This window comes from Aspergillus pseudoviridinutans (assembly GCF_018340605.1).
Source record: "Aspergillus pseudoviridinutans IFM 55266 DNA, scaffold_5, whole genome shotgun sequence".
Taxonomy (NCBI): Eukaryota; Fungi; Ascomycota; class Eurotiomycetes; order Eurotiales; family Aspergillaceae; genus Aspergillus; species Aspergillus pseudoviridinutans.
Genome location: NW_025091285.1, coordinates 534,472 through 548,203, shown reverse-complemented (window position 1 = coordinate 548,203; position 13,732 = coordinate 534,472). Strand labels below are relative to the sequence as shown.

Genomic DNA, 13,732 nt, shown 5'->3' with positions numbered 1-13,732 from the left:
GTTAAACATGTCTCTCTGGTAACTCTAGTAAATGAAACCTGGGTTGTTCTGGCACATCTGAGTCGTCATCATAAGAATCAAGAAAGTTCATGGCGAGGGAGGATCAACCTTGTTGGCTGTCCCGGAAGCATCTCGTTGGCCACTCAAGATTGTCAGGAGACCTCATGATGCGGGGGTACTCGTCTCCATGCGCTTCTCTCTTGTAGGCTGAATCTTATAAGTATCTTTTCTCCCTCTTGCACTTCTCTCCTGAATTCAACTTTGAATAAGAGTATATTGTGTGTGCGTGTAGTCTGTCCTCTTTCACCTGAAGCAGGCACTATGGCTATCTGTAAGTGTCACCCTCGTCGTCGTCGTCATCGCTCATATCGTCATATGGTCAATATCGTCATCTCGTTCATATACTAATGGTATAGACAATCCGTTCGCCAGGCGCGAATCCCACGGCCGTTATGCGCTGTCGACGTACCGCGTCCTTGTTCCTCTAACATGGCTGCTCGTTGTCGTAGTTGGCATCTACTACACTTTGCATTCTCCAGATGATGTCAAGCATGGTCATAAAATCTTCAAGCAGGGAAACAAGCATATCACTCCCTTCAGTTTGAACACCACGATTACTGAGATTTACTGGTATGCTTACCTCGAGCGGGTGACTGTCTCATACTCTACATACTAACTACACTCCATTGTCAAGGGTTCTTCTGCTCCTCACCCAGCTCAGCTACGTCTACCATCTGTTCTCAAATGATGGCGCCATCGCCAACGCAGCTGCCAACGTCGGATCTCATTTCATCCTGAACAACCTGTTTACCCTCGCCTGGATCCTTTTGTGGACTCGCAACCACTTCTGGGCCTCAGAAATCATGCTGGCCGCAAACTACCTCAACCAGCATGCTGCCTACTGGCGTCACCGTGCCCTGCCGACGTTCGTACATCTATCGGCAATCGCAGGCCCCTACGCCTGGACTCTGATGGCACTTTTCTGGAATGGAGCCGTCGCAGTCGGCAGCAATAGTTTGCCCGCGCGTATTGCCGCCAATGTCTTCATCTGGTTGATCTTCGCCTTCGGCTCGACCCACATCATGGCAACCCAGGATGACCTCTTGGGCTACTGCCTGACTTTCTTGACTCTTGGTAAGTCTGGCCCACCTTGTAGGGGAGATATATAGAAAGCTGACTCCTTGCAGCTTTGGCCGTCAAGCAATTGGCAATCAAGGTCATTGCGCTCCAATGGATCTTTGCCTTTGTCATCTTCTCTGTCTTTCTCGTCGAGTCGATTTACCTCTCTGGCACCAAGTACTCCGGTCGCGACTCGCTATTCCGTAGAATCACGGAGCCTGAGCCTACTGACCGCGAGAGAGAGCCTCTGCTCAACAGTGCGGCCAATCCTTAAAGGAGGAGGGCTGTCGCTGCTAGCCTCTACAGAACTCCGTTTGCCCATTTGAGTTGAACTGTGAGTTATCGGATTTGACAAATTGGATTGTTATTTCGCAGGTCGCGTCAGCCTTACGTGCTAATTATTTATCTGCACGATGTCCCACGAGTGTTTCATGTCCTCTCCCCTCTCCATTTGTTCCCCTACCCTTCCTGTCTATTAACCCTTGATCAAAAGTCCGACAATAACCCAGCTGATTGCCTAATGCTCATCGAACGTCTGCTTGAATTATCCGTTTGCTGCGTTGTCTTACGAGTTTGCATACCTTAGTACTGGTGGGGCACTTTGACAAAAAGGCCCACAGATCTTGATGTTTTATGTCTATCTAGTCTATCTAGTCTGTCTCTCGATCTTTCGGTTCACCTAGTCTAGCTTCAATTTTTGCTGAGTTGACCGATCTCTTGGCCCCGCCAAAGTGCGATATAAATAATGGTTACGGGTAAGTCTCCATGTAGCTACGAACTATAAACATCAGGTCCGTACCTCGTGCATCATCCCACCTTTTCGAAGGATATGGCCTTTAGAAATAGGCTATGAGAATCAGGCAGCCTTTCCTTGATGTACTCAAGTAAATAGATGATTTTAATCATCGTCTCACTCCCAGTCAATGTCTCGGAACATGCAAGGCACAAGGGACGGGATTTGCGTTGCCCCGCCGGTTGTCAGCTCCAGCCCGTCCCGGTTGCCCTGGAGACAATCCATACGCAACAGAGATGCACTCTAAGCTCTCACATTCCCTTGGTAGAGTCAATGTGACCCATGCTTAGCGCTTAGGTCTGAAAGAAAAAGAATCAATGCACCTGTGCTCTGGTTCGCAATCCATATTTTGTTCTTGCCTCTAAGTGACATTTGTCTACGGTATTGTTAAATATCAGTTTCTCAAGCATACCAGTCAATCCCTCGGACAATTGGTCTTGCTACGAGCTTTTCAACTTGATTACATTCTATAGCTACCGAAAGCGCATTGTTTACGACGGGGTATAGCCGGCCTTATTACCTCTTTTTGTAGTGAGTTACATTCCAGTGCATGAATCCCATCATCCATCCCGTCGATCAAGTAAACTGACGATTTCTTTCACTCTCTGACCAGGACACGAAGTGTCGATCCCATTGACGAACTTGGGCTGTGTGCCTGTATTCCCGCTCTGAAACTGAGATTGTCTCGGTTTCTCGCTTACCCATAGCAAAGAAAGCTACAAGTGTCGGTCTCATCGCAAAGTGCCATGAAGGCGTAAACCAGCAGTCATCCCATCCACCATGAGCTCCAACTCATCGCGAATGTATCCACCCGCACCAAACTATGAGGAAGAACCACCGGCATACGGCAATTATGGAGAGACAGCATCCTTCCTCGCAGATCACGATTCGTCACCCCGTCATCAGGGGGCTACTATGCGCTTGCTACCCAATAGCACCGACGTGGATGACGATCTAAGTGTCGATGTGGGAAGTGGTGCAAGTCATCAATATGGGATTGAATACTCTGATAATGGCTCGTAAGTAATATCCAGGGTTTCCTTCTGCTACAAACCTTGTCTCCCCGGAATGTCATGGCCCCCCCGCATGCCAAAGACACTTAACCGGTATCTGTCTGTTGCCATATGTCATACCTGCTTCGCATCCCTTGTTTGGACTAGAGTGCGAAGCGCTTTTGTTTGACTGGAACTGGGATTTTGTCTTCTGTCTTTTGAGGAACAGACTACATGTTCTATTGCCTCTGCTTTTCTTTTCCTCATTTGCTACCCTTACGTGCTACGAGTCGTGTACGCTCAATGACTGCACATGTTTGATACAAGCAGTCTACCTCGAGCGGCTCGGACTTGAGCGCCATCGTTATGATTGATCCAAACCTCCCTAAAATAATTTCACCGAAAAGGCCTAGAGCTAACGCGCAACATGTGCCATATAGCGGAAATGCCACCGGAGGATACAATAGATTCTACAGCTATGGTGCTGAGGAATCTCCGTCACGGCCTGCTTCGAGTCTAGGAAATGTGCCATCGATCCCTCCACCCGCAGCTTCCACGGTCGATGTGCCGCAGTATTCATCGCGTCCTGCTTCTCCCCTCAGACCCTGGTCTCCAGCGCGCGCGGCGGACTGGACAAGGCCACCCGCTCCACCCTCTATCGCCGGCTCGCAATACGAACGCGCAGATCTTAACGGCAGTCCAAGGCCAGGTACACCCAGTTCCAGATACGGCGGGAGCCCTAGACGCCCCTTGCCACCAGCTCCATTGTTTGCTGGTCCTGGAGCAGCAACTGGGCAAGATACAAGCATTGATATCGGAGATGGCAATGATCCTGACGATCCATTTGGAGGAGGGGGAAGGACGATCAACCGACATGAGCACCGTGGAAGCATCCGATCGTTTATGAGCGAATCGACCATGATCACAGATGAAAAGGACGAAATGGCGAAGATCAACCTCGATGAAGACGATGCCGCCGACGTCGATCCCAACATGCACTATGGTCCGGCTCCAGAAAAGCAAAGTCGTCGAGGAGTTCGAGAGGCCCAGATGTCCAAGAAGGAAGTCCAGTTGATCAACGGTGAACTGATCTTGGAATGTAAAATTCCCACGATTTTGCACAGTTTCTTACCTCGTCGGGATGACCGCGAGTTCACGCACATGCGCTATACAGCCGTTACATGCGATCCGGATGACTTCACTCAGAGGGGCTATAAACTACGCCAACAGATTGGAAGTACCATGCGCGAAACCGAATTATTCATCTGTGTGACCATGTACAATGAGGATGAAACTCATTTCACCCGTACCATGCATGGTATTATGCGAAACATCAGCCACTTCTGCTCAAGATCCAAATCGCGAACATGGGGTAAAGACGGATGGAAGAAGATTGTGGTTTGTATCATTGCAGACGGTCGCAAGAAGGTTCATCCTAGGACGCTCAACGCACTGGCAGCATTGGGAGTCTACCAAGAAGGTATCGCCAAGAATATTGTCAACCAGAAGCAGGTCACGGCCCATGTGTACGAATACACGACTCAGGTGTCTCTCGACTCGGATCTGAAGTTCAAGGGAGCTGAGAAGGGCATCATGCCCTGTCAAGTGATCTTCTGCCTCAAAGAACACAACCAGAAAAAGTTGAACTCACACCGTTGGTTCTTCAATGCCTTTGGGCGCGCTCTGCAACCGAACATTTGCATCCTTCTAGACGTTGGCACCAAACCCGAGCCCACTGCGTTATACCATCTGTGGAAGGCGTTTGACCAAGACTCGAATGTTGCCGGAGCAGCTGGTGAGATCAAGGCCGGCAAGGGCAAGAACATGATGGGCTTGTTGAATCCGCTTGTCGCAAGTCAGAACTTCGAGTATAAAATGTCCAACATTTTGGACAAACCCTTGGAATCGGTCTTTGGATACATCACTGTGCTTCCCGGTGCTCTCAGTGCGTATCGTTTCTTCGCTCTGCAAAACGACGCCGATGGCAACGGGCCGCTTAATCAGTATTTCAAGGGTGAAACGCTGCATGGCAAGGATGCCGACGTCTTCACGGCGAATATGTACCTGGCAGAAGATCGTATCCTGTGCTGGGAATTGGTAGCCAAGAGGGAAGAGAGATGGGTTCTGAAATTTGTCAAAAGCGCTGTCGGTGAAACTGACGTTCCAGGTGAGTGCTGCGTTTGGATTGCAAGGTCAAACTGAAGCTAACCCATAGCCTCATCAGACTCCATACCCGAATTTATTTCACAGCGAAGACGTTGGCTGAACGGTGCTTTCTTTGCGGCCGTGTATTCCCTCGTCAACGGTAGACAACTTTGGAAGACCGACCACTCTGTTCCACGGAAGATTCTTCTTCAGATCGAGGCGTTCTATCAATTTTTGAACCTTCTGTTTACTTACTTCGGATTGGTAGGTGATATAGTTCTGCTTACCGAAAAGGTACTGACCATCTGCAGGCGAACTTCTACCTGGCTTTCTTTTTCATTGCAGGATCCCTATCAGACGAGAAGATTGATCCATTCGGACACAACATGGGGAAATACATCTTCATTGTCCTGCGGTACGCCTGTATCCTGGTCATGTGCTTGCAATTCATCATTTCGATGGGTAATCGACCACAGGGGTAAGTGTCCTGATTATCCAGTAACGAAAAAGCGCGTTACTAACATCCCCGAAGAGCAAAGAAGCTTTACTTGTCGGGCATCATTGTCTATAGTATAATCATGGTCTACACTGCATTCTGCACTCTTTACCTAGTCGTTATAGAGTTGATGGCGAAGGCCGGGGTCGGCAAGAAAGACCTTGGTGTCAGTGATTCGCTCTTCATCACTATTGTGGTATCCCTGCTCTCCACCGTTGGTCTCTACTTCTATTCTTCGTTCCTTTATTTGGATCCATGGCATATGTTCACCTCTTCAGCGCAATACTTTGCGCTCCTGCCAAGCTACATTTGCACTCTGCAGGTCTATGCGTTCTGTAACACGCACGATGTGACTTGGGGTACCAAGGGAGACAACACCATCAACACTGATCTTGGCGCAGCACGTATCATTAACGGAACGACCGTCGAGGTGGAGATGCCCTCGGAGCAGCTTGACATCGACAGTGGATACGACGCCGCCCTGCGCAACCTCCGCGACCGCCTCGAAGTCCCTCCGCCCCCAGTGTCCGAGAACCAGCAGCAAGAAGACTATTACCGAGCCGTGCGTACGTACATGGTGTCCATCTGGATGGTTGCGAATGTCATCCTCGCCATGTCCGTCTCCGAGGTCTATGGCGTCGACACGGGTGGAACAAATGTCTATCTGGCCATCATTTTGTGGTCTGTGGCTGTGTTGGCGCTGATCCGTGCCGTCGGGTCCACGACTTATGCGATCTTGTTGGTGGTTCAGAAGATCGTCGAGGGCAAGACCAAGTTCGATGCGGGTAATATTGCGAATTCCAACTCTGCTACTTCGAGTTATGTGACGAGCAGATCGACGGTGCGGTACGGTGGTGGGACTAGCTTCAAGGATAAGGTGACTGAGGCTGGTTGGACCATCAAGAGGATGGCAGGCAAGGCTATGTTCTGGAGGAAGTAATGACGTTTTGGTGTCTGCATCTCCGCAAGCTGATGCAGTACTCTACGAGATATGGTTTCCTATGCTTTTCTTTTCATGTTGAAGTTTGCTTCGCGCGATACCGGTTGATATGTTGACGGATTCATGTCTTCCGGCTCATCACTTGATTTTCATGTATGTACGTATCGGATGATTGAATGGATATAATGACAGGATGTATGGACGCTTCAATCTGTCTTGCGTAGGGAGCCCTTCACTAAGTGCAATGCCTAGCTAGACGCGAGGCTCAAAGCCTAGATTTGATATCCTCTGCTCTTCCCTGCACGATATCCGAGACAAGGCCCGCCGCCGCAAGGGTCTCCTCATCCTTGAAATGCTTGCCTACGAGCTGCAACCCAATCGGCGCCCCCTCATACCGCTCAGGACGATACTTCGCCCATTCACGCGCATCAACCTCGCTCCGAGGACGATACCCACCATCCACCGGATCCAACTCCGGGTCAACAACCAGCCCACTCGGGAAAACAACACCCGGGTAGTCGAGGATATTCCAGATAGCGGTGTAATTCCAGTACTGCGATTCGCCCATCACCGCCGCGGCGCCGACGTACACCGGGCAGAGGATGAAATCTACGCCGCGGAATTTCATGAGGGCATGATACTCGTCGCGGTAGCAGTCGCGCTTGTAGTTCAGCGCCCAGTTCTCGGGGATGGTGAGCGGGGAGGCGCGGCTGTAGGCGAAGGCCCATTCTGTTAGGGGGAGGAGGGGCTCGCCGCTTTGGGAGAGGACAGTGCGTTGGCTGTTGGCGGCATCGGGGAAGTAGAGGTTTGACTTTCCGGGGTGAGCTGTTAGTTGGGGAGAGGCAAGGGATGGGTGCAGTGCAGGGTTAGGAAGGAGGGACCCACGACAATCTCCCAGCCGTGGTCGTGGCGGTAGGGTTCCCAGTCTACGACTTTTATGCCGGCTGCGAGGAGCTTTTCTTTGGCGTGTTGCAGGGCTCGGGTGACGGGGGGATGGGGGCGGACGCATCTGGACAGTCAGTACTTGTTTAAGGGTAGTATAGTGGATGGGGCCTAGGGACTTACCCATCATCCCACATGATGCCAACCGTCATGTCTTTGGTGGCTTTTACGCGCCTCCAGGGTATCGGGACCAGGGATGTTTCTGTCTCCCATGGCTCCTGGTCGATGATGGCTCGTTGGAAGAGATCTAGATCTTCGACACTCTGGCTCGCCAGAGGTCCAGCGGTGCCGCGGATGGACTCCTGTCCTGCACCGGGAACTTTGACTCCTGTCCCAGGCAATCGGAGAGTCGTGGGACGGAACCCATATGCACCGCAGAAGCCGGCAGGGGCTCTGACGGACCCGCCAATATCGGTGCCGACACCGAGAGCAGCGCACTTGAAGCCCATTGAGGCGCCCTCGCCGCCTGAGGAGCCGCCAGGTGTGAGGGTGCGGTTGTAGGGGTTCGTTGTGGGACCGGTAAGATTGTTGTCGCAGCAGAGATGCTAAGATGGGTTGAGTATGTGGTCCTTGCGGGTAGACAGAGGTTGTTTACCATCAATGACTGCGGCTGGTTTGTTCGCACATGGAAAACTGCGCCTGCTTTCTCAAGATACTGGACGAGCAATGCGTCTTCGTTTGCAATGTCATCGACCCTGGGCTCTGTCAGCTGTCGGCTTGGGTTGTTGCAGGCTAGAATCGTACCATGCCACAAAGCCTGCGTTGCAGGTTCGACCTTTTATTTCGAAGTGCTCTTTGACGCTGATGGGGACGCCATGCTACAGTTGACTTGCCGTTAGGGCTGTTTTTTGGCAGGATAGACCAACCTACCAAGGGCCCAACAAGCTTTCCGGTCCGCTTAAAGTGTTCGTCAAGCTCTTTAGCCCTAGCAATGGCCCTCTCTGCCATAAACTCTGTAGCAAAGTTGAGCTATCACTGTTAGCTGATCCAAAAGCAGATTGAAATGTAGATTGCGCAGCACACCAACTGGTGACCCAAGACAGCTCGTTTGAGAAACGCAATAACTACTTCCTCGGCACTCAGTAGGCCCGCTCGCATACCTGCTAGAAGGGCGGTAGCAGACATCTCGGTGATGGAGACTTCTCTGTCGCTGAGGACACCGCTCTTTCGAGGAAAATCCTCAACATTTTTCTGGTGCGCAGGAGGCAGTCTGTGTGTGGGGAGGATCCATTGCTTGGGAACAGAGTTTAGAAGGACGTCTTTAGCTCGGCGTGCTCGAATTTCCCAATTCTGTGCGGACATTTTGTAGTCCGCAGATTCTTCAGAAAACACCCTTTAAAGACGAGCAAGCAAGAAGTTAAAGTTAGATCATGGAGGAGGAGAGAGGAGTATATCTTATACCCCTCGTCGAAAACGCTATCATGTACCAATCCCCTTGACACCGCCCCATGCAGATACGTAGAACCCGTTCATGCTACAACTCCTTACATCTCGGAATCGGAATGCGGTGACAAGTTCCAATCAGGGGACATTATTCTTCCCCGCGCCCCCGAGGGAGATAACCATAGACATTGGAGATACGCCATGGTGGAGATTGGAGAAGCTCCTATCTGCCGAGCGGGTTGTTGATTTGAGAGGTCCGACAAATTTCTCCTCATGGAATTCGTACCATTGGTCCTTTCTTTTATGTATATCTGCTTGGGGTCATGGGGTTTTAGCCACCCAGGGCGTATCAATTGCCCTTTTCGTCCAGCGCAGGTCTGGTTATAAGATAGACTTGGCCATTCTTGGCCAAACGAAGAATCAATGAAAGCAAGAGCAACGACTCTGTCCTCCTTCAGGCAGCAGCTAGCCTGAGGATTGTGCAGATTGACATATCTACCGGGCCAGAGAAGAGCGCTTCATGGCGGAATCATTCCGCCAGAGATGCGGAGAAGGTGGAGAATGAAGATATGAGCTCGGATCAACTCTTTGATCAGATTACTGGAACAATGACGATAATATCGATGGCATCAGACGGGAGAGCGTAGTAGAAGAGCAATGGAAACTAAGCAGTTTGATTGTTGTAGAAGTGACATGGGCTTGTCAGGTTACAAAGAGCATCCCACACAGTCCGTCCCATCCCTGACATGATTTAGTCTTACAAGCATCCCCTGAGCCTAGCCATTCTATGTCCAACATGACATTCTATTGCCTTCTTCGCTCCTCAAGTTCGGTCTTCCACTGCCAGTGACAGTTCCTTCGAACGCAACATCTGCCGAAGAGCAACCGATTGAATGCCATATTTCTGACAACACTCGTTGACCATGCTGATCAGCTTGGTAAATCCTGGGACGTGTTGATCCGTGACGAGCACTCCGATGACGGCTAACGACTTGTGCTGGCTGATATGCCACACATTGATTTCATAAATTGATAGCACTCCTTGAATCTATGCAAGTCACAGTCAGAGCTGAGATGATATCAGAGTGATACAGCATCGCTTACTTTTTCCAGGTCACTTCTTAAGTCATTGAGATCTACGCCAGATGGTGTACATCCCAAGAGGATGGATCCGGTTTTTCGCACTGAAAAGCGTCAGCACCACCTAACACTCCATAGACGGAGAAGAACACACGGAGCGGAACAGAGGATAGTATGATTATGAGAGCGATAAATAAACTTGCTCCCGGATCAGCGTAATATCGTCCTTCAAATTCCGTCAACCAGATTACCAACGCAGCAATCATAACGCCGAGATTGTTCACTGCATCTCCGATAACATGGAGCAGAACTCCTAGCATTCCAAGATCACGGCGATTGGATTCTGTTCTCTTCGGTGGAAGTTCTATATCGTCCTGAGTCGAAGATTCAGCTGAGCTTATACGTAAACCCGCAACTGTGGCAATGAGTGCACACCTTGTGTATCCCTGCCCCTTCCTCGGCTTTTATGGACGAGTCTATCGAAGCATTCAACGCTTGTTGATGAACATGGGAACAGTCCTCTAATGGCTTGACATTAGTAACGAGACTGCGCATCCAGGAAGGCAAGCTTGCCATGAAGAAAAAGAGCACTGAGGATATTGAGACCCAAGCCCACGGACCCAACAATGAGCATGAGTCTGGGATTCTCGATTTCTGTGGAATATCAGTGAGTTGCCTGCGCATTGAAGGAGGGCACAAACTATGCAATGATATAAATCTCTCCACCGACTGCAATAGAATGCTTATTCCCAGCGCAAAGAGAAGTGCTCCGTTAAAGAAAGCTCCCAATAGTGGTGCTCGCTGCCACCCGAAGGCCAGAGTCTTCGGTTCATTATCGATCTCAGAAAGCTTTGGTTTTATGTGTCAGTACTTCTATACTCTAGGTTCCTCAAGACATTATCCTACCTTCAAGGCCAACAAGGCGACAACGAACCCAATCAGGTCGGTCAACTAGACCATTCAGCAGATGTCACCTGGAAGATAAAGCAAAGCGTACATAGTGAAAGGCATCTGCCACCAGAGCTAGCGAATGAGTATACAAGCCAACTGCTGGTGTCAGCTTCGAATTCCAGGATTCCTTAATCTGGACAGATGACAAATACTGGAGATTTCAGTCAAGAAGAAACATGATGATATCCCGATCACCATGATCAAGCGCTGTGAGCGCGACATGCTCAGGGCCATCTTGGAAAGCATTTCTCCAACGCTACTCAGACCAAAGTATTGAAGAACGGAGTCGTTGTTAATAAGGGGAAGGCTAAAGAGACGGCGAAATCTTCTCCCTTCATTCTTTGCTCCTGCGCCCTGTGTAACTTCTCATGCCTCGGATATCTGCAGAATGCAGAGCGTGTCGCCATTAATGACATTGTGGCCTCGTTATAGTGTGCAACGTTATCTAGCCTGGATTCGAAACAGGACTGGTATGCGAATCTACTCCTTCCATTGCAGGGGGGGCATGCAGCTTTGCTAGTTCTTGTTCACTTGTTACTACTGAGTATCGTCCAGTCAACAGCAGGACATTGGCTTGTCACTATACAAGTCTAAATCAATTGCAATGATCATAACCATTATCGCCTTATATTGTACAAAAGAACTTAAAACGGCCTTAATTACCAAGCCGTCTAACTCTTTCTGTCAGTTCCCGTGTCTGGAATACTGCCAAATGTATCTGTCCGCGAAACGGGGTCGTCCACACAACTCTAGAGTCTTGGGGGAGAGCTTCTGGGCTACGAAAGAGTGCATAGTAGATGAGATGGAGACGATTTCTGAAGCCACTATTGCTTGATAGGGTATAAAATACATACATGCAAAATCGGTTAATGCTCGCATAAGTTAAACTCCCCCATTTCGAAGTCCCGGTTCTGTTCCTGCAACTTGTTGGAGCGCTCCTCCATCAATTCCTTGCGGTACTGCTTTGCCTCCTCCAGGGTTATGGGCGTAGCTTTGAGACCCTCGTTAACCATATTCTGCAACTCAGCTGGGAGTCTCTCTCTCAGCAACTTCCCGACAATCTCCTGCCGTTCCTTCCACCAGTCCTCCTGCTGAGGAGGTACATTCGCCGAAGAAATAATCGAGAGATGAGGGTCTACGAGGAAGAAAGCGAGAATCTTGCGATGACCCGGCTTGGTCCGATCTGCCAGTGCAAACGGCGACACTTGGTGTTGGAGGCTGTTTGGGAAGGTGAGTAAGCGTCCCTGACGAGTGTCCACGCTGCCCAGCACCTGGGTGACATTGCCCTCGTTCCAGGCCGCCTCAGGATCCAAGCGAAAGATCTCCTGGAGGAATTCGTGTCGCGATTGCTCATAGGAGATATAGGAGACGGCGTCTGTATCCGCTCGTTGCCGGAACGCGAGTCTGCTGTCGGTGATGTTCTCGCTGTCGTAGTAGTAAATGGCCGAAGCGCAGATGTGCTCATTCTACGTGGGTTAGCGTGTACTCCTGCCATCCCGACGAAGAAACATACCAGTTGACCCTCGACGTGCCACGATCCGCCGTCGTACTCTGGCTTCTCCGGCGTCAGCTCGATGTTGGCCAGCTTGACGATCACCTGTAATCCGTTCTGGGCAAAAAGCTCGCGCAGGTTGACCTGGCCCTCGGCCTCGATTACACGGGGAGCGAACTCACCCGGTTCCGGGCGTCGAATGGGTTGTCGTTTTTGCCATTCGTCATATCGTTTATAATATCCGTCACTATACTCGTCTTCCTCGTTTGCCGGCTGGGGCTCCGGCTCGGGATGCTCGTCATATTCGACGTCATCGTAGGGGATCCGCTTGTAATTATCCCGCACGAGCGTCAAGGTCGTGTTCCACAGCGGGATGGTTTGAGTCAGGATCTTCTCAATGACTTGGTACAGCGGCCGGTGCTTCTTCGGGTGCAGGTTATTGATATACGACGCAATGCGACATTCGCCATTGTCAGCGAACTGTACGTCACAGGGGAGCCACTGGAATTTGCGGCTGTAGGGTTGATGGCCGCTTCGCCAGTTGCGGTCGACAGTAGCGTCCTCCTCCGGAGGAACTGCAAGTACTTTGCCCTCCCCGACATTATTCAAAAAATCCTCGAGCCCGATCAGTTTCCTATGGAGAACACGGGTCCGGCCGAAGATGACCGGGAACAGCGATGGATGGACCAGGTCAACCACCTTGTCGTCCGATCCCGGATGGTAGTCTTTGAGCTCTTCAGGCACATCCTCCAGGGGCCGAGCGGCATCTCTCAGCATCTGTCGCAAGTCTTCTGCAATAGCAGTATCGGATTTGACCACGCCAGCATCGAATGCCACGACGTGCTTGGTGTCCCTGAAGACCTCAGCTTTCCACCGCGCCTCTTTGATGATCCAGTTCATCATGTTGGGAGTGATATCTTCTCCGCTGTCCATGATTTCCTTGCGCCATTTGGCAGTGATTTCTTCATCAAAGACCTAAATGTAATGTCAGCGATGCGCATTCAGGGAAGAAAGCAAACGCACCTTTTTCTCCCAGTCCGGCTTGTCAGTGATGGAATTGAGCGCTCGCATCATCAAGATCTCCCGATGAGTATTTACGCGTCTGCATCCTTAGCTTCAGAGTAGTCAATTGTATCAGCAAACAACTTACTCAGCGAAACTGCTGCTCTCCAGTGCATTGGGGAACAGGTCAKGATCCTCCGGGGTCGAGTTCAGGATTACTCCATAACCCGGTATGTCGAAGCGCGTGTTTCCAGAGTCCATAGTCATTGAGCGCAATTGTATCCGAGGAAGTGATCTGAGATGCCTAAATACCGAGAGGACTCTGTTCATACTATGTGTGATGATATTTATATGGAGAGTATCAGAGATCTCGCCGCGTTGTGGGTTTAGGCAACCG

The 13,732-nt window shown here is 50.4% G+C and overlaps 4 protein-coding genes across 4 annotated transcripts; 2 read left to right on the top strand and 2 right to left on the bottom strand.

Annotated features, from left to right (window-relative positions):
- Positions 1-321: 321 nt before the first annotated feature.
- Positions 322-1,393, top strand: Asppvi_007289 (DUF1774 domain-containing protein; the record flags this gene model as incomplete). Its single annotated transcript, XM_043303180.1, has 4 exons — positions 322-331; positions 417-630; positions 695-1,134; positions 1,188-1,393. 4 exons carry the CDS (start codon positions 322-324, stop codon positions 1,391-1,393), a joined length of 870 nt encoding a protein of 289 aa, XP_043159115.1.
- A 1,299-nt stretch (positions 1,394-2,692) lies between these two features.
- On the top strand, positions 2,693-6,485 carry chsB (chitin synthase class II; the record flags this gene model as incomplete). Its single annotated transcript, XM_043303179.1, has 5 exons — positions 2,693-2,931; positions 3,345-5,071; positions 5,129-5,313; positions 5,361-5,527; positions 5,582-6,485. 5 exons carry the CDS (start codon positions 2,693-2,695, stop codon positions 6,483-6,485), a joined length of 3,222 nt encoding a protein of 1,073 aa, XP_043159114.1.
- Positions 6,486-6,750: 265 nt separating this feature from the next.
- On the bottom strand, positions 6,751-8,729 carry Asppvi_007287 (uncharacterized protein; the record flags this gene model as incomplete). The annotated part of the gene is made up of 7 exons (XM_043303178.1): positions 6,751-7,296; positions 7,371-7,494; positions 7,551-7,972; positions 8,023-8,122; positions 8,172-8,245; positions 8,298-8,396; positions 8,451-8,729. 7 exons carry the CDS (start codon positions 8,727-8,729, stop codon positions 6,751-6,753), a joined length of 1,644 nt encoding a protein of 547 aa, XP_043159113.1.
- A 2,978-nt stretch (positions 8,730-11,707) lies between these two features.
- Positions 11,708-13,596, bottom strand: Asppvi_007286 (DUF4246 domain-containing protein; the record flags this gene model as incomplete). Its single annotated transcript, XM_043303177.1, has 4 exons — positions 11,708-12,307; positions 12,355-13,308; positions 13,357-13,435; positions 13,484-13,596. The coding sequence occupies 4 exons, from the start codon at positions 13,594-13,596 to the stop codon at positions 11,708-11,710; spliced, it is 1,746 nt and encodes a 581-aa protein (XP_043159112.1).
- Positions 13,597-13,732: the final 136 nt, after the last annotated feature.